At 47.9% G+C, this 26,512-nt stretch overlaps 1 protein-coding gene across 1 annotated transcript in view; it reads right to left on the bottom strand.

Annotated features, from left to right (window-relative positions):
* Positions 1-13,129, bottom strand: part of VWDE (von Willebrand factor D and EGF domains) — a 57,712-nt gene extending 44,583 nt beyond the window's left edge. Inside the window, 4 exon segments of the mRNA XM_027871929.1 lie at positions 631-696; positions 3,404-3,632; positions 8,656-8,831; positions 13,069-13,129. Coding sequence (XP_027727730.1) covers positions 631-696; positions 3,404-3,632; positions 8,656-8,831; positions 13,069-13,114 — 517 coding nt within the window. The 5' untranslated portion in view covers positions 13,115-13,129.
* Between the last annotated feature and the right edge of the window lie 13,383 nt (positions 13,130-26,512).

Genomic DNA, 26,512 nt, shown 5'->3' with positions numbered 1-26,512 from the left:
GACATAAAACCTCCCCAGTTGGATGGCATTACAATTCCACAGCTTACCAAGGAAACAGTTTTCTAATTAAAAACCCAACGATGCACTATTTCACCAGGATGCTCTGTTACAAGAATTGCTCTTTCGAAGAGCGGTGCCAGTTTTTTAATGAAATGCCTGAAATGCTAAGAAACATCCGGCCCTAGTCTTTTGTTGCAGGGTTGCAGGAGCATGCACTCTCATTACCTTCAGGAAATTGGAGGAGGATTTTACAATTTTAAATTTAAAAGTGGTTTCACAAGCTGGAATGTTTCTAAGAGCCTCACTGTTTTGTTTTATTTTGTTTTAAAGAAAAGGAACAGGTGCCTTATTAAGTGGTGATTTTGAACATAAGGATTTGTGAAACATTAGGAAAAATTGATTCATGCCCATGTGCTCCAAAAGAAAACACTGTGCTTCTAAATTTGGGATTTGAGTTGGAAGATCCATTCTGAGCCATACCCCAAGACAGGCAATCTGGGCCATGCACACCCCTCCGCCATTGTGAACATAGCACAGGATAACTAACCCAAACCACAGACTATCCTGAAAATCTACTGGAAAAGGTCAAGGCAATTGAGCCTGTTGTGAAAAGCCAAGTCTGATCCATACCTTGACAAGCACTGCCAACATCTGCTCCATCAGGGCCACACGTTGGTGATGTTGGGACAGAAATAGCTGCAAGAACACATCTTAATTTAGTCTATTTTTGTAAATGAGATTTAAATATATGAGACGAATAGTCCCTTAAGACTCAATCAGTTAATGAATCAGTTAATAAGTATTTACTCAACACCTACTAAGTGCCAAATGCTGTCATAAATGTTAACCCAGAGTGAAGAAATTCAGAGCTGTGTCCAGACTGATTCCGTGCAGGTTATGTTCTGTCCTGGTTCAGATAACATCACATCTCAAAAAAATAAAGTGATGACATACTGAAATGTTAGCTAATTCAGGTGCCGCCTCAGTTTCCACAACTCTAAAATGATCTCATGCTAGATGTCTTCTAATATTCCTTCCACCTCTGGATCTATGATACCATGACCCCAAGATTTTATTCATATATATGTGTATATATATATATATATACACATAGGTATATGTACATTTATATAGGTATATATAATACATGCATATATAGACACAACATTCACATGTGTGTATTTGCATTGTGCACACACACGCACACACACATATGATGGGAAGGCCCTGGATTTGGAGTCCAAAGAGATGGGCTTAAGCCCAGGCTCCCACTGGTCATATGACCAAAGTGGTTTATAGGACCATAGGAAGTTAGGTCTGGGAGTGATTCAACCTCTCTGAGCTTCGGTTTCATAATTTAATGGGGATAATAAAATTTAGTGTCATAGGACTTAGCAATGAGAGGGACCTTGGAGATTATCTAGGTCAATTCTCTCATTTTACAAATGAGGAAACTGACCTTCAGCAAGAGGCCTGCCCAAGGTCACAGTGAAGGGTAGGGCTGGGGTTGCTGTCCAGGCTCTGGGATGCTCTATCCCACTGGGCAGCACTGCCTCTCATTGGGAAAATGCTTTGTCATCTGTAAAAAGATCTGTAGATGGGAACGTTTGTTGCTTTCTCCTGGAACAAAGCCCTGGCCTTTGGGCCCTCCTGGGCTGCTCTTCCAAATTCCAGAGCCATGATGATGTCAGTTAGTCACTCTTTTCACAGGCGATGTGAGGCAAGCAATCAATCACCATTTATTAAGTGACTACCATAGGCCAGACATTATGCCAGGCTCCAGTGCTACAAATACAAGGACCTAACAAGTTAACTGTTTAATGGGAAGAAACCAATTCTTCTACTCAACTCTGAAATGTGAAACCAGGCTAAGTTATGTGGGAATTTGCTCTGCTTGACTAAGCATATTGATACAGGAGCTTTGTTTTCTTTTTTTCCCCAACTGGGTGAGGTGGGAAGACAAAGGAGAATAGGGATGGGGGGGAGAGAGAGAGAGAGAAAGAAAGAAGGAATGAAAGAAGGAAGAAAGGGAGGAAGGAAAGGAGGGAGGGAAGGAAAGAAGGAAGGAAAGGAGGGAGGGAGGGAAGGAAGGAAAGAAGCAAAGAAGGAAGGAAGGAAAGAAGGAAGGGAAGGAGTGGGAGGGAGGGAAGGAAGATCAGTCACTGAGACATCCTCTTGAAAACAGAGAGAAATGAACAGAAAGAGGTGAGGAAGCAAGCAGAACAGATCTGAAAGTTAACAGGTTGAACTTACCTATTTAAAAAGGACAAGGGAGCTTTAGGTACTAAAGACTTGCATTTTCATGTGTATAATCCTCTTTTCTGTTCTCCTATGTCTATGCAAATGCCCATTCTATCTGACATTTAAATTCAAAATACAAAGTAAAAACTAATTTTTTTTAAAAAATAAAAAAAAAGAAAGAAAACCAGACTGAGTTAATCCATAATATTGTAAGGGTAGACAAGCATTTCTATGGTGTCACACATTGAGCCTTACTATTAAGAAAGAATGCAGGGGATATAGAAATTTACACATTTAAAATTCCAGAAAAAAGAAGAAAATAATACAAAACTTAAAATGTTCTCCCTCTCTCATATAATCAAATTCCTTAAATGCATTAAAATTCAGGATACATGACCAATTTATCAAATAAAATTTGGAGTTCGAGTGTATTTCTTTTTTCAGTTCAGGGCTTTCCATTCCACACAATAATTTGCCTCTAAATGGAATGGGGCCCTGTAAGCATGGTCCAGTAGCAAGACGGTTTTCCATTATAAAAGCAAACGATGTGCCATAGGAAAATGCAGGAAATAATGCACGGTGCGTAGGTGCTGTCCCATTGGCTTCCATTGGATTTCCAGGCCCTGCACACAGTAAGTGCCTCACAATTGCTCCCATCTCTCCTCTGCCCCCTCCCAACTCTCTCCATCCATCCATCCTTCCATCCAGGGGAAAATCGACCACAAAGAATATGGAAACCCAAGACGCTGCAGCGCGCCACGGCCACCTCTGTAATGCACTGCAGCCTGGGAAGGCAAGCACAAGATAGCAGGTTTATCATCGGGTCCATCTCCTGGATCTGCCCACACTCGGTGGTTTGGAGCAAAGACCCAAAGCTTGTGTATCCATGCCTGTGCATCTAGCACCAAGCTGAGCCCCTGGGAAAAGTTTTATTGCTCTCTGTTCAATCAGTGAGGCGGGCCAGGACGGTACTGTGCAGAGCTCTGGATCAGAGCTCCTGAGCTCCAATGCTGGCCGTGCTGCTTGTATGGCCTTCATAATCCCTACGATCCCAGTGACCCATAGGATCAGGTTCATTCATCACATGCCATTAGCAACATTTTTTCCCATTTCTGAATGAAAGTCTGTGTGGATGGTGGCCTAGGAGGTTGAGCTCTCTCACCTTCAGCACAGTACCCCATACAGCCCTGGGTGGGCTGCAGAAAGTAGACCAGGAAGGGTCCGCAGTTCCTCACGGTCACAGGAATCCGGAACAAGCAGCAGTCCTTGGCAGCACCAAAGAACTCCCAGGAGGCACAGGCTGTCAGCTGCATGGCCTCCCCTGGCAGTGGCAGGGCCTCGCCTTCTCTCAGGGATAACCAGAGAGGGACTTGGGTACCACAGCGGTTCACCTATTCCAGGAAGGAAAAAGAGCAGAAGGCACAGCAGGTGTGTAGGGGAGAAGGAAGGTCTTTGGGTCATTTTCCCAAGGGGCACATGAGCAGTGGAGTGGGCATCTGCTCATTGCCAGAATTTGTGGGCACAATGACCAGTGCAGGAGCCAAGCTGGCCCAGGCACCGTGCGCTGGAGCTGAGCCGGAGCAGATTCCTGTTTCTGGTGTGTGTGGGCAAGGTGGCGGGGAGGAGCAGCACACCCTCTGCCTGGCTGAGGTTCCTCCCATCTTTAGGAGTCCTGGAGTCTTGGGCTGCAAATATTAGAAATACCATAGCATGTCCTGTGCTTGTGTTTAATGGCAGGTTTAAAACACCAAGCATCACATACTTCCAGACATCCTTCCTCGGCCATCCCCAACCACACACACCTGGGGGATTTCCTTCCAAATCAGCTGGATGCACAAAATAAACTTCAATGGTGTCTACGGATTTCCAGTGGAACATGCCCCGATTCTCTGAATGGCGACCATGTAGAGAAGGGGATCCAGGTGGGGAGAAGAAGGGATGACATTAAACGTAATCTAATTCAACAAAGACCGGGGTCTAAATCCCACCATGGACTTTACTAAAATGTGATTCTGGGCAAATGGCATAGCCTCTCTGTGCCTCAGTTTGGCCATCTGTGAAATGTATAGATTGGATTTGATGACCTCCATTTCACATACCAGCAAGGTTATGCTTAAAGTTCTTCAAGTTGGGCTTCAGAAATAGGCAGCTAGGTGGCATTGCGGATAGAGAGCTGGGCCTGGAGTCAGGAAGACTACTCAAATTCAGCCTCAGACACTTGCTAGTTTGTGACCCTAGGCAAGTCACTTAAAGCTGTTTGCAAACCACTCCAGTATCTTTGCCAAGAAAACCCCAAATGGGGTGACAAAAAGTCAGGCATGACTGAAACAATTCAACAACAAGGCTTTAGCAATATGTGAATTGAGAATTACCAGAAGAATAGGCTGGTTTTTGAAGAGGCAGAGGAACTAGGGACCAAATTGCCAACATTTGCTGGATTATGGAGAAAGCAAAAGCTCTCCAGAAAAACATCTGCTTCTGCTTCATTGACTCCACTAAAGCCTTATACTGTGTGGATCACAACAAAATGTGGCACATCCTCAAAGAGATGTCTACTGAGGAAACTGTATGCTGGCCAAGAAGCAACAGTTAGAACTGAATGTGAAACAACTGATGAGTTTAAGATTGGAAAAGGAGTATGACAAGGCTGTATATTGTCACCTTACTCATTTAACCCATATGCAGAGTACATCACAAGAAATGCCAAAAGCTGGAGAAATATCACCAATCTCAGATATGCAGAAGATGCCATTCTGACGGCAGAAAGTGAAGAAGAATTAAGAAGCCTCCTAATGAGAGTGAAAGAGGAGGGTGTAAAAGCTGGCTTGAAGCTCACCATCAGAAAAACTAAGATCTTGGCATCTGGCCCCAACACTTCCTGGCAACTAGAGGGAGAAGAAATGGAAGCAGCGTCAGATTTTGTATTCTTGGGCTCAAAGATCACTGCACACGGCAGCTGCGGCCACGAAATTAAAAGGTGCTTGGTCCTTGGAAGGAAAACTATGGAGAACCTGGACAGCAGACTAAGATGCAGAGATGTCACCTTGCTGACAAAGGTCTGTATAGTCCAAGCTGTGGTTTTTCCATTAGCAATGTAAGGCTGCGAGAGCTCCACTATAAGGAAGGCTGAGCACCTCAGAATCAATGCTTTTGAATTGTGATGCTGGAGAAGACTTCTGGAAGTTCCTTGGACAGCAAGGAGGTCAAATCAGTCAAGAAATTAGTTCAGACTCTTCACTGGAAGGTCAAACACTGAAGCTGAAGCTTAAATACTTTGGCCACATAATGAGAAGATGGGACTCATTGGGAAAGACCCTGAAGTTGGGAAAAATTAAAGGCAAAAGGAAAAAGGGATGGCAGAGGCTGAGATGGATGGGTAGTATCATGGAAACAGTGGAACATTCACTGGGACAGACTTGAGGAGATAGTGGAAGAGAGAAGGGCCTGGCATGCTGTGGTCCATGCGCTCACAAAGCGTCCATCACAACAGAACTACTAAAGAACACAACAAAAGGTCCCTCCCCCTGCCCCACCCAGGGCTACACAGGGGTTCCTATGAGCCAGCACTGATTAATGACCTGCTCTGTGCCAAGCATGTGCCAGCCACTGGGGACTCCAAACCTGAGGCAGGCAGTCCCTGCTCCCAGGGAGGAGCATTCTGCCGTCTGTCCCCTGGGCCCGCCCGTCTGGCAGGGCCTTCATTCTGCAGACTTAGAGCAGAAGAAGCAGGGAAAACCTTTTTTTCTCCAGTTGACTTCCATTTCCAAAAACCAATCACGGTCTGTCCAGTTAAAACTATTTATGGATAAGGTAAATTTCTGCTCAGTAAAATAAGGGGCAGTGTAAAAAGAATGCCAGAATCAGAGGTTTAAATCCTGCCTCTTACACTTGCAAAATGATCTTGGACAAGTCACTGAATGACCCCAGGCCTCAGTTTCCTCCTCTGTAAAATGGAGATAATAATAGCATTTGCACTGTGTACCTGCCTGTCTCCCAGGCTTTGTGTGTTCATGTTTACGTGTTTGTGGGTGTGGGTGAGAAGAGAGCCCTTTATAATTCTTAATGTGCTTTAAAGCCATGAGTGAGGATTGAGACTGAGGCTCTGTTGTCCTTCCAGGGCAGGCGGCTGAACTGTTCTCGTCCCACAGATGCCTTTGGCAGCTCTCTGGTGAGGCTTGTAGACCCTTTCTTGGAATCGTATTGGGGAGGGGGGGCTGAGGCCAACAGGGTCGGGTGACTTGCCCAGGGTCACACAGCTAGAAAGTGTCAAGAAGTGTCTGAGGCTGAATTTGAACTCAGGTCCTCCTGACTCCAAGGCTGGAGCTCTATCCACTGTGCCACCTAGCTGCCCCAGAATGTATTTTTAAGTACATAAAATAAAATGAAGAAGATTACAAAGAAAACCAGTTATATCAAAAGACAATTCTCAAACTATTCCAGGTTACCTTTTCTAGATGATTTCCCCAAATCAGAGGAATTTGTTAGAGGAAACCCAACAGAAGAAACCACAACTTGAGCTCACTCTAAGGAGATGGAGAAGGAAGATGTAATGGGTGGGTGACACACATTTAAATGGTGGGCCAGGGGCTGGCAGATGCTAGGGCACAGATCTAACAGGAGTTAATGATGGTCCCCTGGCCCGTGGTGACCTGGGATGCAGGGGTAAGCCAACAGGGTCTTCAGCTGTTGCCTGCAGGCTTCTCAGACCCGGCAGAACCTCCGCCTTGGAGGGGTCACCAAGCACGGTTCCACAGGGCAACAGAAAGGCCACAGGAAACTGATCACTGTGACTGCCACTCTGCTTAAGAGCCACGGCTGGACTCAGAAAGCAACAGCTCGCCCTCCTTGGCCCCTAGTTCCACCCGGCCAGGTGTGAGCCCTGCCCCAGAGCACCACAGGGCCACACATCATTCAGTGCTCTGGTGGGGGATAGATTCTAACTCTCAACTGACACTCTCTTTGAGTCACAGTTACCAGTGACATTGGCAGAGCAGAGCCTGCCACAGACAGTGCGGCCAAAGCCAGAAAGCCGGCAAGGTGAGGCTGGTGGATCTGCTTCCTGTCTTCATGGGCTCAGACCAGGTTTGGTCTGTTTCTAAAATGAGCCGGACAGGGCGAAGGCGGGACTCAGCAGGAAGCCTTGGGGCTCAAATTGTCAAGAGTGGCCACACCCGGTGTCTGGCAGGTCAAGGTGGAAGAAGGGCCTTTCGATGAGGAATGATCACTGAGCGAGGAGAGTCGGTGAGGCCGTGCAAGCTGCTGGTGGGGCCCCTGCATCGGGAGGGAGGGAGGTCTGGAATTGTCAACCAAAGCTCCAAGTGAAGCGTCAAATAGGAGGGCCAAGAAGTGGGAGGAATGGAGGGACCCCCGGTGATGCCGAGATTCCGGTGCCTGGCCCATTGGTGCTGCTCCAACGCCTACTGAATGCTGAATGGACTGCCGGCGATCCTCCCGAGCCACCGGCCACCACCATCTGGAATTCCTAGTGAATTCCAGAGTGAAAGGTAGTCTCCTCTAGTCCTACATCAAGAATCAGAGAGGGCCTCAGAGACAATCAGGTCCAACCCACATCTGAGCAGGAACTCCTGACGGCAGGTATATAAAACCTCTCCCAGTCATCTCTCCCAGCCGCTTGGGTGTGAGACAGCGAAAGCCTACTTCCATTTCCATTCAACAGCCCTTCAAACATCTAAAGACAGCTGTCATGCCTGCTCTGCCCCCAAGAAGAAAAAGAATTATTCACCTACTGACAGGCTGCACAAAAGAATTGCCTTGAACAGCAAATCCCCCTAAGTTCCCTTAAACATTGCATTATTTACAAAACTCAATTTACATATATTTTATCAAAAACACACCTGTTGCATAAATTAAGGGATAACAGTTTTGAGTGTCCAAGAAAAACCTACTCACACACAATCTCGTCCTAAAGCATCCGAAGAAATCCAGAGGCTAAAATGTCCCCAACCGGCCGCAGCTCACTAGCCCCGAATGTTCCATGGTTATTTGATGGAGTCTAACCTTCGAAGGGTTAAATGTCATCCACAGGTGGAATTAAATGTCAGTAGCAAGTGCATCATCACCTTCAGTGAAGCTGGTGTCTGCCTCCCTGAGCCCTGCCTTCCTCCCTGACCATCCCCACACCTGCCATAGGCATTTCCATGGTGTGCGTCTGCCTGGTGGAGTGCACCACCGTGGACAGCTGAGACTCTTGGGTTGGAAGTTCGTGGTCCCCTCACACTGTCAATGCTCACTGGGGGTTCCTGGCCATTCTGCATAGCGGGTAGCATCTCATCCCTTCCTTCCCACCCCTCTTTGTGCCCAAGACATCCAAAGGCCACAATGATTCGCTGGACCATGAAGAACAAACATGAGACACGAGCCCTTCTGGGCAGCTGAGACAAAGCGAGACAATACCTCCACACACGCCTTTGGCATCTCCGCAGGGCTGTCTGAGATCTGGAAGCGGTACCATCCTGGGCGGAGGGAGTGGTCACACATCAGCTCCACCGACCACGGCTCTGCTGCGCCAAAATCCACACTCCTCCGAGGGTCCCGGAGGACCTGGTGACCTCCAGGAGAGCATTCCTGAGCTAGGGACACGGACGAAGCTCTAAAGGGGGGTCTGTTTTGTACTCTGGACACACCCTTAGAAGGAGCCCTGATTTCAGAGTAAGCTTAGGGGTCGTTACAAACACTAGGTCATTCCCCAAGGGTCTGCCAGCCATCCCACTCCCCTTCTCCAGCTCTTGGCCCATTCTCAGCATCTACCCAGGATGAAGGGACTGAGGGACCAGCTTTGTGGGCTGTCCATCCACTACAGGTCACAGTCTGGCTTCAGGCTTCTCCCTGAAACAAGGGCCCTCTTTTCTACTGTTGATAATGTGCCAGTGAAGCTACATGGCTTGGTACGAGAGTACCATGGCCCCTGAAAAGGGAGAACCGAGGGTTAGTTACCCAAGGGCAATGGGGAGGTGCATGGTGGCCATGAGTCACCTACAGTTTCTCACCAAGGAAGAACTGGGCAGGAGAAGCATCAGAAGGGAGGCTGTCAGAGAGAGGTATAATGGGGAAGGAGGTGAGCCCGTCTCCTGGCAGGACACAAGGGCTCAGAGGAAGGAGCCCAGGACTGAACTAGAGAATGAGGACACGTACAGAGTTCACCAAGAGGAGAAGGCAAGGCTGGCCAGGATCAGAGGGAGGACCAGACTTATCAGGGTTACAGATCCAGCCAAGTAGTAAATAATAACTAGCATGTCTAGAGTGCTTTAAGGCTTGCAAAGTGCTTTGTGTTTATTAGCTGATTTGATCCCCGGGAAGGAGGTGCTATTATCATCCTCATTTAACAAATGAGAAAACTGAGGCAAATAGGATTCAGAGACTTGTCCAGGGTCACACAGCTAGTCAACATCTGAGGCAGGATTTGAACTCAGCTCTTTCTGACTCCAAGTCAAACACTCTATTCAAAGTGCCACTCATGGCTCCCCTTAAAAGAAACTCAAGCAGGAGACTATGGAAAGCCATTTCCTTTCTAAACCCATTGATTTCATCCAATTCTAAATCCACAATTCTAAATTCTGGAAAGGTCAATTTTTATGTTTGAGAAAGCAATTGGCCCCCGTTTCTGTCAAACTATGTAATACATTTAAATACAGAATCTTCCCATGGACAACAGTGGTTATTCTGGGCCCCCTGTCTCTGCTGCAACTTCATTGGCCACAGGATTTATTACATAGATGTGTCTGACTTTACATATGAGAAATTTTAAAAATGTTTGTGAAAATCAATCTTGATCAAATAATTTATATTGTAATATACTAGAGGCATTAATGTGCCTTGGGCACTCTGTAGAATACAGATTCTTAACCTGAAGTCCATATATGTGCTTTTTAAATATGTTTAGAACTGAATTTCAGTATAATTGGTTGTCTTTGTAATGCTATTTATTTTATTTTTTTAAATTAAAAACATGATTCTAAGGAGGGGTTCATAGGCTTGGCAGAAATGGGATCATAACACACAAAAAGTTAAAAACCCCGGGTAGGAAAAATATCCATGATATGGTCACTGGTCACATGTCAAATAATGAGTAAATTTCCCTTCAGTTATGGTCAGAGAAGTGAACAAAATAATTCATCTACATCCATTAGGATTTTACTTCTCGAATATATTTAATCCAGCAGGAAAAAAATAAATCCATAATTCTAAATTTATAAAAACTAATTGAGGATAAGACAATATCTCAATTGTTTAGCCATTTCCTTCTAAGGAACTAGCAAATGTCTGGGTAAGAAAGGTCTGGCTTAACTTTCATGGTGACTGAATAACATTCAGCAACCAGAAGGGATGTATTGACTGTGACTTTATCTGACATCAAGAGAGAAACAGAGTCGAGGGTCTCTTGTGAGATGTCACACTTACAAATATTAACAAAATTTGAATCAAAATTGCCTTTCCTCCCCCCTCCCTCAGGCCCCCATGCAGATATCACTGCACAAACACAAAAACCATTAAGAAGAAACCATGGTCCTTGACTTCCTAGAGATTGGATTCTTCCAAGGACAAATAGGAATGGAAAGCGAAGAGTTGGGTGTTTACTGAAATGCAAAGGACAATATCACAAATGGAAATTAAAAGCAGCCCGTGATTGCTGTTTTAATCACCAGTCTTCCCAAGGCATAAACTCAATTCATAGGTACTATAAAAGAGCAATTCGAAAAGTAATAAGAGGGTAGTTACTAAAGCCGCCAACTGCAAAATCACGTCTAAGAGAAGAAAAATAACTGCACAGCTAATAGAAGTTAGCTTGGCCCAACCAGCTGGCTGCCTCCTTCTGCGAGGTTTTCTAGCACTCATTCCCCTAAACCAATTCAAGGAACAAAGTGAGAACAAGAAGGAAATTAAACGGACAGCTCCTCCTTTGTCCTGCTCCTCCCCCCAGCGAGCCCCTTCCCCAATTTCCCTTTTGGGATTCTGAGACTAACTTGGGGGTTCTCACTGGGTTTTACTGGGATGACCTCCTTTCTCCTAATCTCATAACGCTTTTTACAAAGGGCTTAAGAGAGGTTTGGACCATGAATTCTGGATCTGTTTCCAGAAGAATTCCAAGTCTGGAATTTCAGGAAAGGCTGAAAGGCTCCCCCTGGGCTAGTAACTTCTAAGATGGACAGAAGTGCCTTCAGCTGCCCTGATTAACCGATAAAAGTTGAGAAAAGAGTCAGGGGGCTGGGCAGGGCGAGGCTGGATCAGATCAAAGCCCTACCATTATCCGTGAAATGGGAATATCTTATCCCACAAACGCCTTACAACGAATACCAGGTAAGAGGCAAAGTGCCCCTCCTCCTCAAAACCCACCTGCCTCGACTCTCCCTGAAGCCCCTGGGTGCTGATGAGAGGCAGGGGCAGAAAACAGAAGCAGGTCCTAGTTTGTTTGCTGGCCAAGGGATGCTTAAACCTGCTTTCCCAGAAGGACTGAATGGCAGCTTGTTATAGTGGGTACAGTGCCCTCAGTTTCCTCAGCTGTAAAATGGACTTCACAGATTGGTAGTGAGGCTCAAATCAGTGACTCATATTGCAGTTCTTTCTCCTTTTCATCTGAGTCTTCTATTCTAGGTCAAAGCACTTGGGGGATGGGGAAGTCCCCCAAACTTCAGAACCAAAGCACTGCCAGGGTGTTCTGAGTGACTGTCCTGCACAGGGAGAAAGCCCAAAAGGCAGGTCCACTCGGTGTTGACCAGAATCCTCTGGCCGCTGGGACGGCTTGGGGGTTCCCTTCTCTCCCTCCTTCTCTGGGGATCTGGGTCAGCGCCTTCTTTCCCTCAGATACGAAGACAGGGAGCCAGGAGGCCAAGCAATAGATGTCCTTCTGCTCAGATTCTGAGGCTAGCTCAGAGGTGCTCACTGTTTTAGAGGGATGGGCTTCTGGGGCAGGGATGGGGCAATGGGTGTCCTGAGGGTCAAATGAGACAATGCTGCAAAGCACTTTGCAAACCTTAAAGCACTATCTAAACTCGAGCTATGACCTGCAGTCCCCAGGCCTCTAGTCTGGTGGTGTCTGTGTTCCCAGAGCCTTCTACAGCCCTCCTGCTAAGCACAAACAAGTTCACAGAGCAATACAGGCTGGACTGGTAATGTTTAACAACCAGGCACTCAGGAAAAAACGATTCAAAAAGCATGCGCACATACGTATTTTATCTGCATTGTTAACACTTTTTTAAGTCTAGATAAGACAACAAAACAATACGTCCCAGATTTCTGGTGTGTAAGTGCTCATGCTGAAATGTTCACAACAGAGAGAGAGAGAGAGAGAGAGAGAGAGAGAGGGAGAGAGAGAGAGAGAGAGAGAGAGAGAGAGAGAGAGAGAGAGAGAGAGAGAGAGAGAAAGGGGAAGTTAGGTGGCGCTGTGGATAGATCACCATCCCTGGAGTCAGGTGGATCTGAGTTCAAATCCAACCTCGGACACATAACACTCACTAGCTGTGTGACTCTGGGTAAGTCACTTAACCCTAATTGCCTCACCAAAAATAAAAAAAGAAATATTCTCAATAGCTGCCTCTAACACATATAGTATGGGACCAGTGGGAAAGCCTGGAAACTTCCCACTGGCTCCTTTGGGGCTGATGAAGAGGACACCTGCAGATGGGGGAGTAGGAGAGAAGAGAGACTGGCCTGCCGGGGGACTGAAAGCACATTTGCTCCAGGCAAACAGACAAGGAACCCACGCAGAGCCATGACCCTCGCCCACAACCGGTGGGATCTCAGGGAGCCCCTCTCCTCTCTTCCCCTCCCCTCCCCACCCCCAGTACGCCCAGACCAAGGGCTGGCTCTTACCTTGACCGCCTGACTCTGCTCCTGCAACTGCCCCTGGCTCCACCATCCATGAACAGATGACAGTGACCCAGAGCACTGGGGAGCCTCCAGATGGGGTCCCCAGACCCATCATGGTCCCCCAGATGCCTCAAGTTCTCTGGGAGCCGGGCTGGGGGAGGAGAGAGGGTGTCCAGTGCCCCTCCCTGCCAGCCCTCTGACCCTAGGGCTCCCTGGCACTCCTTCCTCACTTCCCTATCCCTCTCGGAGCTACTCTCCTGCCCTCCCACCAGACTGGCCGTCCTGCAGAGCTCAGGCGCAGCTCTGGCTTGGCAGCGGCCTCAGGGCGGGACCAGGGGCATTGAGATGCTCTGGTTTCAGCCCTGGCCCCTCTCCTTTCTCCTCCCACCATTTCCTCCTCCTCCTCTGCTCCTAGGGAGCAGCAACTTGAGCCAGGCTGTCTGCAAATGTTACCCTCTCCCCTCTTACTTTCTCCCCTCCCTTTTCCTGCCCCCTCCCAGCAGCCTGCTGTCCTCTGGACTTGGGGTGCAGGAGACACGAGCTACCAGGGCTGGAGGTGGATCTAGGCCTTCCCTGAAAGTGGGAAATGCGCTGCTGCGTCCCGTTACCCCCTCTCCCCAGGACCCTGGGACTGGGAGGTGTAAACAGTGTCGCGGGGTGGGAAAGGGACAGCTTCCTCCCTCTGGGGACAAAGCCCTTCTCTTACTGCCCCCTGGTGGTCAGTGGTGGAGGGCTAAGCACATCAGTCCCCTTTTGCTGAAGAAATCATTGAGGCTCAAGGAGTCGATCGTAATAGTTAGTATTTGGAGAGTACTTACTACGTGCCAGGCACTTCACTTTACAAAGCTGGTCCTTACAACAACCCTGGGAGGCAGGCACCATCATTATCCCCATTTTACAGATGAGGAACCTGAAGCAAACAGAGTTCAGATTTGAAGTCTTCCTGACTCCACTTTGTCATCTGCCTCCGTCTCAGCTCACTGAGCTTACCCAGAGCCACGGCTCACCGACCCTCGGAGATGTGGGTGTCCTCAAACTGGCTAGCCCCATGCAGAGCAGAGTCTTGAAGGAAAACGGGGCTTATAAACACGTGCGTATAAACACATACATGTATATATGTATGTATGTACACACACACACAGACAGGGAGAAGGAGGAAAGAGGAGGGGCAGTTTGGGAAGAGCTTTCAATGCCAAGAGAGGGACAAGGAAGCCACTGGAGTTTGAGTGTGTGTGTGCTACATTGCCAGACCTGTGCTTTAGGAAAAAACTTTGATGGCTCTGGGAAGGAAGGAAGAATTTAATCAAGTGCACATCCTTTGCAAACCACTGGGTATACACCTACAAAAGTAAGCGGGTCCCTGCCCTCAAGGAGCTCACCTTCTAGCAGGGAGAAACACACAGGAAAGGTTTCAGCGTCCAGTCAAAGGGAAAGCCTCCAGGGGGCAGCAGCAGAGCAGATGGTCAGGCTTCTTTCATGTCATTTCCACCATGTTCATTTCTGACATTGAACCATCGACAGTGCCAAGGACTTGGTGGTGAGAGTATTGGTCCAGGGCTTCAGGAGACAAGGAAACGTGTTTGAGAGATGTTATGGAAAAAGAAATGACCTAAAGATTTGGCAATGGACTAGATAGGCAATTGGACTTTGACCCTAACAGGAATTTCAGAAGGGAGGCGAAGTTCAGAGGGAGAGAGAAGCTTAGTTTTTGGACGTGTTGAGTTTGAGATCCTTATAGGACATTTAATTTGAAATGTCTAAAAGACAAAAGTTCAGGAGAGAGACTAGTCTAGACATAATGATGTGAGTCATCCGCATAAAGATGATAATTGAACTCTTGGGAGCTGATGAAGTCACCATCTGAGAGTGTGGACCAGATGAGGGCCCAGAACAGTGTTGGGGGACATTGCCCCTTAATAGGTGTCTTTAGAACATCTTGTCTGGGTAGGTTTCTCCCCCAACTTCCACATGCTCTAGAGAGCTGGGACTCCAGACGGCCTCTCCTTAAGAACTCCCACTGGGGTGCTTCCTCTTAACAAAAGGTAGATGAGACCCAAGAGGGGAAAAGAGTGAGTCTGAATTATCTCTGCATCTCCTTGCAGCTACCAAATGCTCTGACTTTAATCCAGAGAAAGGGAGGGATCTTCAATAAAAAGGATGTCCAGCTGATGCTCGATGCCTCATCACCCCACCTTCTACCGCTTATGAGAAGTAAGAAGTTGCTCCATCCCCAGAATCGGCATGTGTGTAGCTTCCCTTTCATCTGGAAAACCAGGAGCCATTCAACCCCCCCCCCCCCCCCCCACTTCCCATAGACACTGTGTATGGTGCACACTGTGCACCTAAGGTCTATGGGGAAATGCTTTGAAAGGAAGGTTCTTGCTGGACCACTTAAGTAACTGCTTTAGCTAAGAGGTTGTTTTTTCTTCCGTAAAAGAAGGGAGGCCGACGGAATGATCTCTCAGGCTCCCTCCAGGGTAGGTCTTGACCTTCAGTCTCTTTCAGCCCTGTATTCCTCATCCATAAGATGGGACAATGATACTTGCGTGTCCTAAATCCCAAGGCTGTCATGAGGAAAGAGCTTTCTAAGCCTTCAGCACTCCAGTAAGGGGCGCTGTCATTGTCCTCATCCATCCTTGATCTAGGGGAAAGCCTCTATATTCCTTTGCCAAAAGTTGTGCCTGCACAAGTGGGTGGCTTCAGGCCCTCTCATACATGAGTTTGCTGTGAAGATGAATTCTTTCAAGTGAATTGACCGAGTTGCGTCAAGCATCATTTGGACCGCACTTCAGTGTTTCTGAATGCTGGATGGAAGGGCCCACAGGGATGTCATCTTTACCCCTCTAATGGCATGGAGAATGTTTCTGCTGGTGTTGAGGCTACAGCTACTGAGACCCAGGAAAGGACCAAAATCCTCGGTGTTCTCATTGGTTCCGCATCATAAACAGGAGTGGTTCCACCACGGGAAATGGCATGAAGAAGAGGTGGCCCCATCTCCTTCGCTCCTGCACCCTAAGGACCCCGGGATTTTCTGTCTGACTGGCAGCTGAAACCCCCCCAGCCGAGCAAAGACCATCCTATTTGTGTTCCCAGCCCTTCACACCCAGCAAGTGCTTAATCGAGGCTTCTCATTCTTTGGCCCTGAGCAGGACCCCTTCACCCTGATGTCTTCAGTGTCCTCCAGTGCCCCGCCCCTCCGCTCCCCCTCCCACATCCGACCTGTCTCTTAAGGCTTCTCCAGGCCCACCATTAGCTGAGGCCTCCTTTTAACTCCTGGAACTTTTATTTTTGGTTCCAATTATTTGTACTGGAGAGGAAATGACGCTGGATGCACGTCCACGCAGGAGAGACCTGACTTGAAGCTTGCTTTGGACGCCTCCTCGCTGTGTGACCCTGCAGCTAGGTCCGGGCCTCACGTGTATCATCTGTAAAAACAAAGGAGCAGGGAGAAGAAGACGGATGTGGGGATTATTGTGCATTGTCCTCTCCTGGTTATTTCTCGTCTTCCCAAATAGACCTGCATCTGCAGGCTGGAGGTCGGTCAGTTACAGAGTGATGACACAGGCAGTATCCCCACCCTGGCTTATTGATAAGAAATCAATTCAAATTGGTAAACTATTCCGAATAGCAGCAATCTACTCGAATGAGGCTCTGCATAAAACACCCAGATAGACACAAACAAAAGAGAACATATCAGCCCTGTCCTGGAGTCTCTAAGTGGAGCATTACATTGGGGCACCGGGGATCAGGAGAGCTATCGGTGATTTCCTCAGCTGAAGATGGAAAAATTACAAGTCACAGATCCTCCCAGGATCAGCTCACGGGACGAGCTGGGGACCCTTCCTCCGTCAGTCCTGAGCTGGGCCTCCCTTTTGTCATCCGTGAAGTGGGGAGAATACTTGTCACATCTGTGTCACAGGGTGGGGGTGGGGGTCTGGTGAGGTACTGTCCCTCAGGTGCCCTGCACACATAAAGACATGGTGTGAATACCTGTTATTTTGTTGTGTCTTAACGCTGGGGATGATGCATGGGCCGCTCCCTGCACGGGTGCAGATAAAAGCCCTGGTTTGTCCCCGGTCTCTCTCACGCTGTCAGCTCCGCGCGGCTCGAGGTAACCAGCATTGCACGGGGAGACTCCAGGGCAGGGCGCTAGTGGAGAAGCCGACTGGGACGTGTGGGGGAACCCTGTGGCTGCCTGCGGGGCCGTTTGACCTTCGTTCCAACCGGACATTCCATCTCCTGCGGGCCCCGACGCCAGGCCTGCCCTCCCTTGTTGGCTCTGCGCCTGGAATCCTTGGCCCCTTCACGCCTGTGCTCAGGCGCCAACTCCTAGGGACCTCTCCTGACCCTCCCAGGTGTGGGCGCCCTCTCGCTCGCCAAAAATGCACGCGTGTGCGAGAAACGCAAACCTCCCGCGCTGCAGAAACACGACTGTCCGCGTCATCGCCGCCGATGTCATCATTATCCTATTCCCCTGTGTTCTTGCCCCCGGATAGGAGGCAAGCTCCGCGAAGGCACAGACTGTGTCGAGTTTTTTCACTTTGTGTCCCAGGGCTAGCACACAGTAGGCACTCAATGACTGCTTGTCTTCTGCTGCAGCCGTAGACGTGCGGATGACTGGGCCGTCGTGTCCAGCCCCCGCCCTCAACCCTGAACTCAGACCGATGTCAGGCTTCACTCTGGTAATGCACATTTCCAATCTAAGCACGGTCAGGATCAGCCCTGTCGGCTGCCCCCAAGGAAGTCAGTATGGCCTGAAGGAGACATGTGAAGCCGGTGTAAGAAAAGCCAGGGACGTCCGGAGAGATTCCAGTTCACTGCGCAGTTGAAAATCCCTTCCCCGCTGGCTTGGAGAGCTGGGGATGGCCGGAAGGAGCCCCACAAGGGATGATGAGGGCACAGAGGAAGTGTTCAGTGCAAGCTCAAAGGCTTGTTTTATTCAGCCTTTCTACTAGAGAACGTGGCCTGAATCACAGAGCTCACCCACCTGGGAAGCCTGACCTTGTGCGGTGGAGATGGGTCTCTGACTGAGGAGCCCCATGGAGAAGGGGGAGGATCAGGGAAGGAACAGGAAAAAGCTTGGTGTGGATAAAGGCCAAACATCCCAATGGGGAGATGTTGTGTGGGCAATGAGCACCTGCCGGGGGTCTTGGCCCGAGTTCACACTGAAAACCCCCCAACTTCCTGGGGAGCCAAACGCAGGCGCAGCCACAGCACGGAGGAGACAGCACCCCTACAGCCTCGGGTGGTGGGGTACCATCCCCTGCAGCCCCACCAGTGGAAGGGGCCGGGGCCTCGTTGAGGCAGGTGATTAGTCAGAGCTCTTTTCCTGCCTTAGGGTCAGAATCTGCCTCCTGCAGCTCCTGCCAAGCCCCTAATGCTGCCCTCCGAAACCACCAGAACCCACATAATCCTACTTCCATGGGCAGCTCTCCCATTTCCCCTGGGTCTTCTCCCAACCCCATTCCTTTCCAGTCCCCTTCCAGCCTCTCTCAATATCTCATATTCCAACCCCTTTGTTTTACATGTGAGGAAACTGAGGACAGGGGAGGTTGATACAATTGCTGGAGTCAGCCCCAAAAGGGGGATCTGTGTACTTTGGTTATTCTTACTGTTCAGATGACCTGGTCCAGCCCCCTCACATCACATATAAGGAGGCTTAAGTATTCAAGGTTACAAGGACAGTAGCATCAGAAGGGGGTGGGGGTGTTGAAAGGGAGCCTCATAGGACAAGGCTTCTCTCTGCCTTTGGGGAGAATGTCCGGAATCCCAGAAATCACCATTTTCATGTTGGAAGGGCCTTCAATGACCAGTTAGTTCAATGCATCCCCAGAGGCCCCTCTGTGGCGGCCCAGGCCACTTTGGGGCATCTGTGATGACTGGAAGTTTTCTTCTTGGTTTAAGCCAAAATCAGCCTCTTTGCACTCCCACTTGCTCCTGGTTCTGGCCTCTGAGCCACAGAACAAGCCCAGCCTTGGTCTTTTAGGCCTTCCCTATCCCGGCTGTCTCTTCTGGACCGACCTTAGCTCACCAGGCTCCTTGAAAGGTGACGACCACCTGTGTCCATCCAGTCTAGAATAGCATGCGGGATGGGAGACAGGAAGGCAAGGTGAGGACTGGGGGATGTCTTGTATTCCAAGAAGGGGATTCAGGGGCAACTAGGTGGCTCAGTGGATAGAGGTCCGATCTTGGAGTCAGGAGGAGCTGAGTTTAAATCCGGCCTCAAACACTTGACACTTACTAGCTGTGTGACCCTGGGCAAGTCACTTAACTTCCGATTGCCTCACCAAAAAGCAAAAAAAAAAAAAAGAAAAAAAAAGAAAAAAAAGAAGGGAATTCGATTAGAATAAGGAAGCTAGGTGGCACAGTCCATAGAATACTGGACCTGGAGCCAGGAAGACTCGAGTTCAAATCCAGACTAGCTGTGGGACCCTGGGCAAGTCACTTCATCTCTGTCTGTCTCAGTTTCCTCAGCTCTAAAATGGGGATAAAAATAGCACCCACTTCTCAGGGTTGTTGTGAGGATAAAATAAATATTTGTGAAGCCCTTTGCAAATCTTGAAGTGAGTGTAATAACATGTGTGCCATTGTAAGTGCTTTTGTATTACTGTATGTTAGGCAAATGTTCAAGTGCTTTTAATAGCTGTAAATGCTGGCTCTCGCTATCACTTATCATCTGCCACCACTTCAGCATCTGTGGGGTGGTGTGCATCTGGATCAGGAGGAAAGCCCCTGGTTGCTGTCGAAGGAGTACGTGGCCCTTAGTTTACTCTCTCCCACTGAGCCTCCATCCACCAAATACCATTTAGACAAAAGACCATCACTTTGATAACAACAATGGTGAAAGAAAACATCAGAAGAAGGAGGAAACAAAGCAGCAGCCCTCGGGTGAACACCCAGCAGCCTCGAAGATGTAAGCCAGTCTCCAGTCACACACTGTCCTGGACGTGCATCTCTGCCACAAGCTGGCCTCAGTTGTCCCTCTCCTGACTCGATGTCCCATCACACACCAGCGACAGATTCATTCACGCAGTACACATCCATGAAACGGCTCCTATTGCCAGGCCTATGCCAGATGCTGGAAGACATCGAATGCTAAACAGGACGAAGGACCTGCCCTCAAGGAGCTCCCCATCTAGTAGGGAGAGGAAAGATGTTCACAAACAACTGGAAAACTAAATAGGGTCCAAGGACATAAGGAAAGATGTGCGTAAAGAAGGGAACAAGGAGACTTTCTGGGGGAGGTTCTCAGGGCAGGGTTCAGGACGAAGGAGCCCTGGGGCTGACTCTGGTAGGGTAGGCGGTGAAAAAAGGCGTTCCCAGTAAAAGACTAAGGGAAGCTTAAGCGGATCCGGGAGCAGAGATGGGGAAGGCGCAGTGAGGACCCACAGAGTACCTGGGGTGGGGTGAGGATGAGATGGGGCTGGAAAGGTAGATTTAGATTGGGTGGGGGCGGGGTCCTTGGTTATCAGAGGAGGGAAGATGGGCTCGGTGGCTTAGCAGGAAAGCAGCAGGAGGGGACTGGAGTGCCCTGAGGTCAGCCGCACAAAATAACTGCACCCACATCTGCCTTAGGTTCTCTGTCCTTCTGCTTCACTGAAGATAACGTGGGGAGGAAATCAGAGGTGGAGGCGGGGATGAACAAAGCCTTGCAACCGAGGTGAACCAAGCACTGGCCATCTGCTCAACACTGTCCTCTCTCCTGTGAGTCTGGGATATTCATGCTAGATGTGAAAGGGTAAAAAGTATGGTGACCATCCCACTCACTGCCAGTGTTCACAGCCTCCTATAGAGGAGGTACTAGTATTATCCCTATTTTACAAATGGGAAAACCGAGGCACAGAGAAGTCATAGGATGTGCTCAGAGCCACACCGATAGGAAGTTGGTGAGGTGCGATCTGAACTCAGGTCTTCCTGATTCTGAGGCCAGCCCTCTCTCCCCCACGCCATTGATTCAGGGAAGTGTGGACAGTGTGTTGCAGAGAGGATCTTTGTTTTGGGCTCCCTTCTCCCTTGGAGAGTCTGGGATTCTTTGGGGTGTTGAGCAATACCAAGAAGTAGAAAGAGAATGGAAACTGTTGTCTAACTGCAAATTCTCCTTTGGTGGAATTCGATGCTTTGGGTTAAAGGGATGGTTTCTAGGTTGGTTTGCTGTGGATTTTTCCTTAAACAGCCTGATCCTTCATGCCCTCTAGTTGCCAGTGTAGACGCTGCTTGGGGGGGGGGGTGCCTCCCAGGAAGCAGCTGCTGCAGGAATTTCTCAGCAAAACATCTCCCACAACCAAACCACTGACTTTGTAGGGGGCTTCCACTGCCATTTCAAATGACCATGTTTCAAGCTGACATCAATTAGAAGTCAGGCCTTTTTAAAAGATGAAATGTCTCTTCCTGGCTAAATTAAACACATGTGTTCAAGGAGTTTCAAAGCGGTTTTCATCCTTAAACATTGTTTATAATTGGAGTGTACTTTACAAAATGCCTTGTTAATTGAAGTGTCTGCCTGAGACAGGATTTCTATCATTTCCCTCATGACATATTTCAAGGTCTTTAATCCTGCACATTCCTATTTGTTTTTTCCCCCTCCTAATTCTTGCCTGTGTTGGAGCATTTGGTCTAGGCTTCCGTGATGCTTAAACAGAGGTGTGGACAGGGGGAGAAGCTGGAAGGCTCTTGTGGTCCCTCTTTCTGTCCTTTCTGATCCTGTCCCAGTCCCAGGCCCTCTGGAGCCTCAAAGTCATCACAAGGGTGTCAGGATTAGTTTAGTTCCCTAAATTTAGAAACTGTGGAAGGGCGGACCTGAGTAGCAGCCCAGAGCTTGCAGTTAAAACACAATCTGAGGAATGACAAGGAATGCTGGTGTTTTTTCTTGGCTGCGTAATTTGAAACAGCCCGTGAAAGTTTAAAAGAAAATTTCCTTTTTGTTTATGAGATCAGGCTGCCCAGGGCAAGTGCATTTCACTGTGGGAATCCCAGAATTGCAGCATTGGCAATATCTAGGCCTTCCAATAAGCAAATCCCAAACCCCAGTTATGATGACTATCTCTGGAAAACCTCTGGGGATGGGAACCTCACTACTCCATCCAAGAGATAGAGATAGCTCCAGACTGCTTGACGCAAGTCCTAATTCTATGTCCCTCTTGGTCCCAGTTCTATTGTCTGGGTCCAACCAGAAGTAATTAAGCAGTCTAGCCTCTTCTCTATTATAACTATTGGAAGGTAGCTAGCATGGGCGCCCTAAGACCTCTCCTTAATAACTAAACATCCTTAATTTCTTCCTACCAGTTCAGCTCTTTCCACCAACATCAACCTTTGTACTAGAAAGCATAGGATCTCAGATTAAGAAATAGAAAAGAAATTAGAGGTCATCTTTGGCTGTTGTCCATTCTTGGAGAGGACCAAGATGAGGTCACTGTGTTAGGGTCAAGGTTCAGCGTTTCCGACTGCAGCTGATGGGCCCGAGATGAGCTTAGGAGGCTCTACTACGAGCCGGGTACAGACAGGCCACAAGAACATCTAGGGTGGATTCTCTAAATATGCCCACCTCATGTTCCTTTTGAGCTACTGCAATTCTGCTCGACTCAGAGCACAGCTCCTTCTCTGATGAGGGCACGCTGTGCTGGGCAGTCCTGTGCCAGTATCTCCTAGGCCTCACAATCCATTCCAAAGTTCTTCAGAGAGACTTTAAGAGTGTCCTTGTATAACTTTAGACCTCCGTGTGAGTGCCTGCCTTGTGTGAGTTCTCTGTGAAATGTAAGCAAATGTATGTTTGGCATTTGAACCATGTGGCCAGTTCATTGGAGTTGTGCTCTCTGCGGTAGAATCTGAATGCTTGGCAATTTAGCTTGGGAAAGGAACTCAGTGTCTGGTATCTTATCCTGCCAGGTGACCTTCAGAATCTTCCTGAGACAATTCAAATGGAAGTGATGCAGTTTCCTGGCAAGGCACTGGTAGACTGTCCAGGTTTCACAGGCATACAACAATGAGGTCAGCACAATGGCTCTGTATACCTTCAGTTTGGAGGGCAGTCTAATACCTCTTCTCTCCCACATTTTTCTTCAAAGTGTCCCAAACACTGAGCTAGCTCTGGCAATGCATACACCAATCTCATCTATGTGGACATCCTTGGAAAGTATACTGCCAAGGTAAGTGAGCTTATCCACAGCGGTCAAAACTTCTCCATTTGCTGTACAAGGTCATCTAATCATAGGAAACCAGAGCTCAAGCTGGAAGGGACCTCAGAGGCCAAATTAAATGAGGGTTCAGGCCCCTCATTTTACAGATGAGGAAACAGGACTAGGGAAGCTAAGTGACTTTTCCACGGTCACACAGAGAGGCAACAGCATGGGCAGGATACAATCCTGAGGCTTAGAACTCCAAATTCAATACTCTTTCCACCTCACCACAATGTCGTCACGTCCGTGCTCTGAAGTATGACTCCCCAAAGTAACCAGAGCATTCCCCAGGTGGTCTGTTTAGGGCAGAGTGAAGCAGAACCATCACCTTCTTGTCACTGGCACCACACCTCTCCATTTCCTAGAGCAGCATCAGCTTTTTACGTGTCTGTTGTCTCATACTTTTGTCTCAGGCTAAGCCTACAGGCTACACAAGAAAGGTCTCAACGTCACCGATAACGACGATGGTGTGGTTACTGATCTAGCCCGATATCCTGGAGAATGCAGTCAAGCGGGCCTTAGGAAACATTGCTAATGATCAGGCCAGTGGAGGTGATGGAACTGTGCTCATTTCACATACCAGCAAGGTTATACTTAAGTTCTGCAAGTTAGGTTCCAGTAATATGTGAACTGATAATTACCAGAAGAGCAGGCTGGTTTTCAAGGAGGCAGAGGAACTAGAGACCAAATTGCCAGCATTTGCTGGAGTATGGAGAAAGCAAAGGCTCTCCAGAAAAACATCTACTTCTGCTTCATTGTCTACACTACAGCCTTTGACGGTGTGGATCACAACAAAACGTGGCACGTCCTCAAAGAGATGGGAGGACCAGATCATCTTACTTGTCTCCCGAGGAACCTGTATGCGGGCCAAGAAGCCACAGTTAGAACCAAACATGGAACAACTGATGAGTTTAAGATTGGAAAAGGAGTGTGATAAGGCTGTATGTTGTCACTTTATTTATTTAACCCATATGCAGAGTACATCACAAGAAATGCCAGGCTGGAAGAATCAAAAGATGGAGAAATATTACCAATCTCAGATATGCAGAGGATACAGCTCTGATAGCACAAAGTGAAGAGGAATTAAGAAGCCTCTTGATGAGAGTGAAAGAGGAGGGTGTAAAAGCTGGCTTGAAGCCAAACATAAAAACAAAAACAAAACAATTTAAGATCTTGGTAACTGGTCCCATCACTTCCTAGCAAATAGAGGGAGAAGAAAATATGATGATTTTATGTTCTTGGGCTCAAAGATCACTGCAGACAATGACTGCAGCCATGAAATTAAAAGATGCTCGCTCCTTGGAGGGAAAGCCATAGCAAATCTGGACAGTGTCCTAAAAAGCAGACGTCACCTTGCTAACAAAGGTCCATGAAGTCAAAGCTATGGTTTTTCCAGGAGCAACGTAAGGCTGTAAGAGCTGGACTACAGGGAAATCTGAATGCCACAGAATCAACACTTTTGAATTGTGGCGCTGGAGAATGCCTTTGAGAGTTTCTTGGACAGCAAGGAAATCCAATCAGTCAATTGTTAAAGAAATAAATTAAGACTATTCACTGGAAGGTCAAATACTGAAGCTGAAGCTTAAATACTTTGGTCACAAAATGAGAAGACGGCACTCCCTGGAAAAGACCCTGACGTTGGGAAAGATTGAAGGTAAAGGGAGAAGGGGACAGCAGAGGATGAGATGGAAAGAGACTGTCATGGAAGCAAGGAACATGAGCTTGGACAGACTTTGGGAGATAGTGAAGGGTTTGGTGTCCTTTAGTCCATGGGGTCACAAAGAGTCAGACACAACTGAATGACTGAACAACAAAATCGCCCTTGTGAGCCTTGGTTCACTCATCCTGCCTTTGAGATCTTTGTTATATTACATTTCTGTCTTCTAAAGCACCAGCTTTTCCTCCCTATTTCCCGTTTTCTGAAAATGTGATGAGTACCTTAGGCTTTCAACCAAGTCATTGAAGAAGACGCTGAAGAGTATATGGCCAAGGATAAAGCCCTATTCTTATACTAGAAAAAGAAACCTTCTCCTTCCCCTTATGTGGAAAAACGCTTTCATAAGAGGCCATATTAGCAATGGTCAGACTGTCAGATCTGGCCCTGAGTCCTTCCTAAGATAGGTAGATCCCACCTCTCTGCCTATGGGCAGCTGACCACTACCCCTCATGCCTTGATCAAGGCATTGATTAGGTGAAACCTCACAATTTAGTGGCTTATTAGCTGCCAATAAAGCTGGTGAGGTTATTATAGTAAAGAAATTGGGCACATGATCTGTGTTGATTTAGACTGAAAAAGTTAAAAATCTTGACAATAATCAAAGTATATCCAGGATGGAATGAAGAATCAGATGTCACACCCAACATGCTCCTCACTGGGCATGTGCTTTATTTCCAGGACAAGTCAGTCACCTGCGAGCCTGGGAGTTGGGGAGGAAGCTAAAACCTTTGGGAGTCTGAAGGGTTAGTGAGAAGCTGGACTTTTCTTTCATTTTAAACCATTGGAATAGGTTTTGTGAGCTCTTACACTGGAATGTTCCTTCCCTGGGGAAGCCTATGGCAGGAGGATCATATGGTTATGTTAGAGGGCACAGTCTTGGGCCATGTGTGGTGCAAGTGATACCATAACAAATGGAAATAAGCATGAGAGCCAGATTTCAGGGTGAGGACACAGCATTCCATTCTGCAAGACAGGGGCCGAGTTCCAGCCCAGCACTGGAGGCTTAGCTGTTTATTCTAATAAAGTAGAGTCTACAGGCCTGAGGGAATAGGGAAGGGAATCAGCATTTCTATAACAGCTACGTGCCTGGCACCATGCTAAGTGCTTTACAGATATTATCTCACTTGATTTTGACCTTGATATTGCCTTGAAGCAGTAATATTGGAGAAGAGCCCCTAACTCCTCAGGGCTACACTTAGAGCCCTGAGGGAGAGATGGAGCCTTACTCTGGGGGCGGGCTGATCAGAATGAGTAGGAGATAAGATAAGGGTCCCCAGGGTCTGTAAGAGACTACATTTACACAGTGCCTTGGGAATATCTTTGGCCTGACTGGCCCGCCTCTCTTTATAGTAACATTTCTTTTTGATGATATATCTCATGGCTTTTAAAAAACATTTAAATTATTTATGTTCATCTGTTCCTAATGAATGGTTCATTCCAGCTCTAGAAACCTCCCCACATGACAGAGGATGCTTCATTACCTTATCTGACCATGAGGAACGTGAGCTTCACGCCATCAGGATTCTAAAGGAAGAGATCATTGTTTTGGCTGATGAGA

Source organism: Vombatus ursinus, unplaced genomic scaffold (genome assembly GCF_900497805.2).
Source record: "Vombatus ursinus unplaced genomic scaffold, bare-nosed wombat genome assembly UNPS02014799.1, whole genome shotgun sequence".
In the NCBI taxonomy this organism is placed as follows: domain Eukaryota; kingdom Metazoa; phylum Chordata; class Mammalia; order Diprotodontia; family Vombatidae; genus Vombatus; species Vombatus ursinus.
The sequence above is the reverse complement of the archived record's forward strand: the minus strand, read 5'-3'. Positions and strand labels throughout refer to the sequence as shown.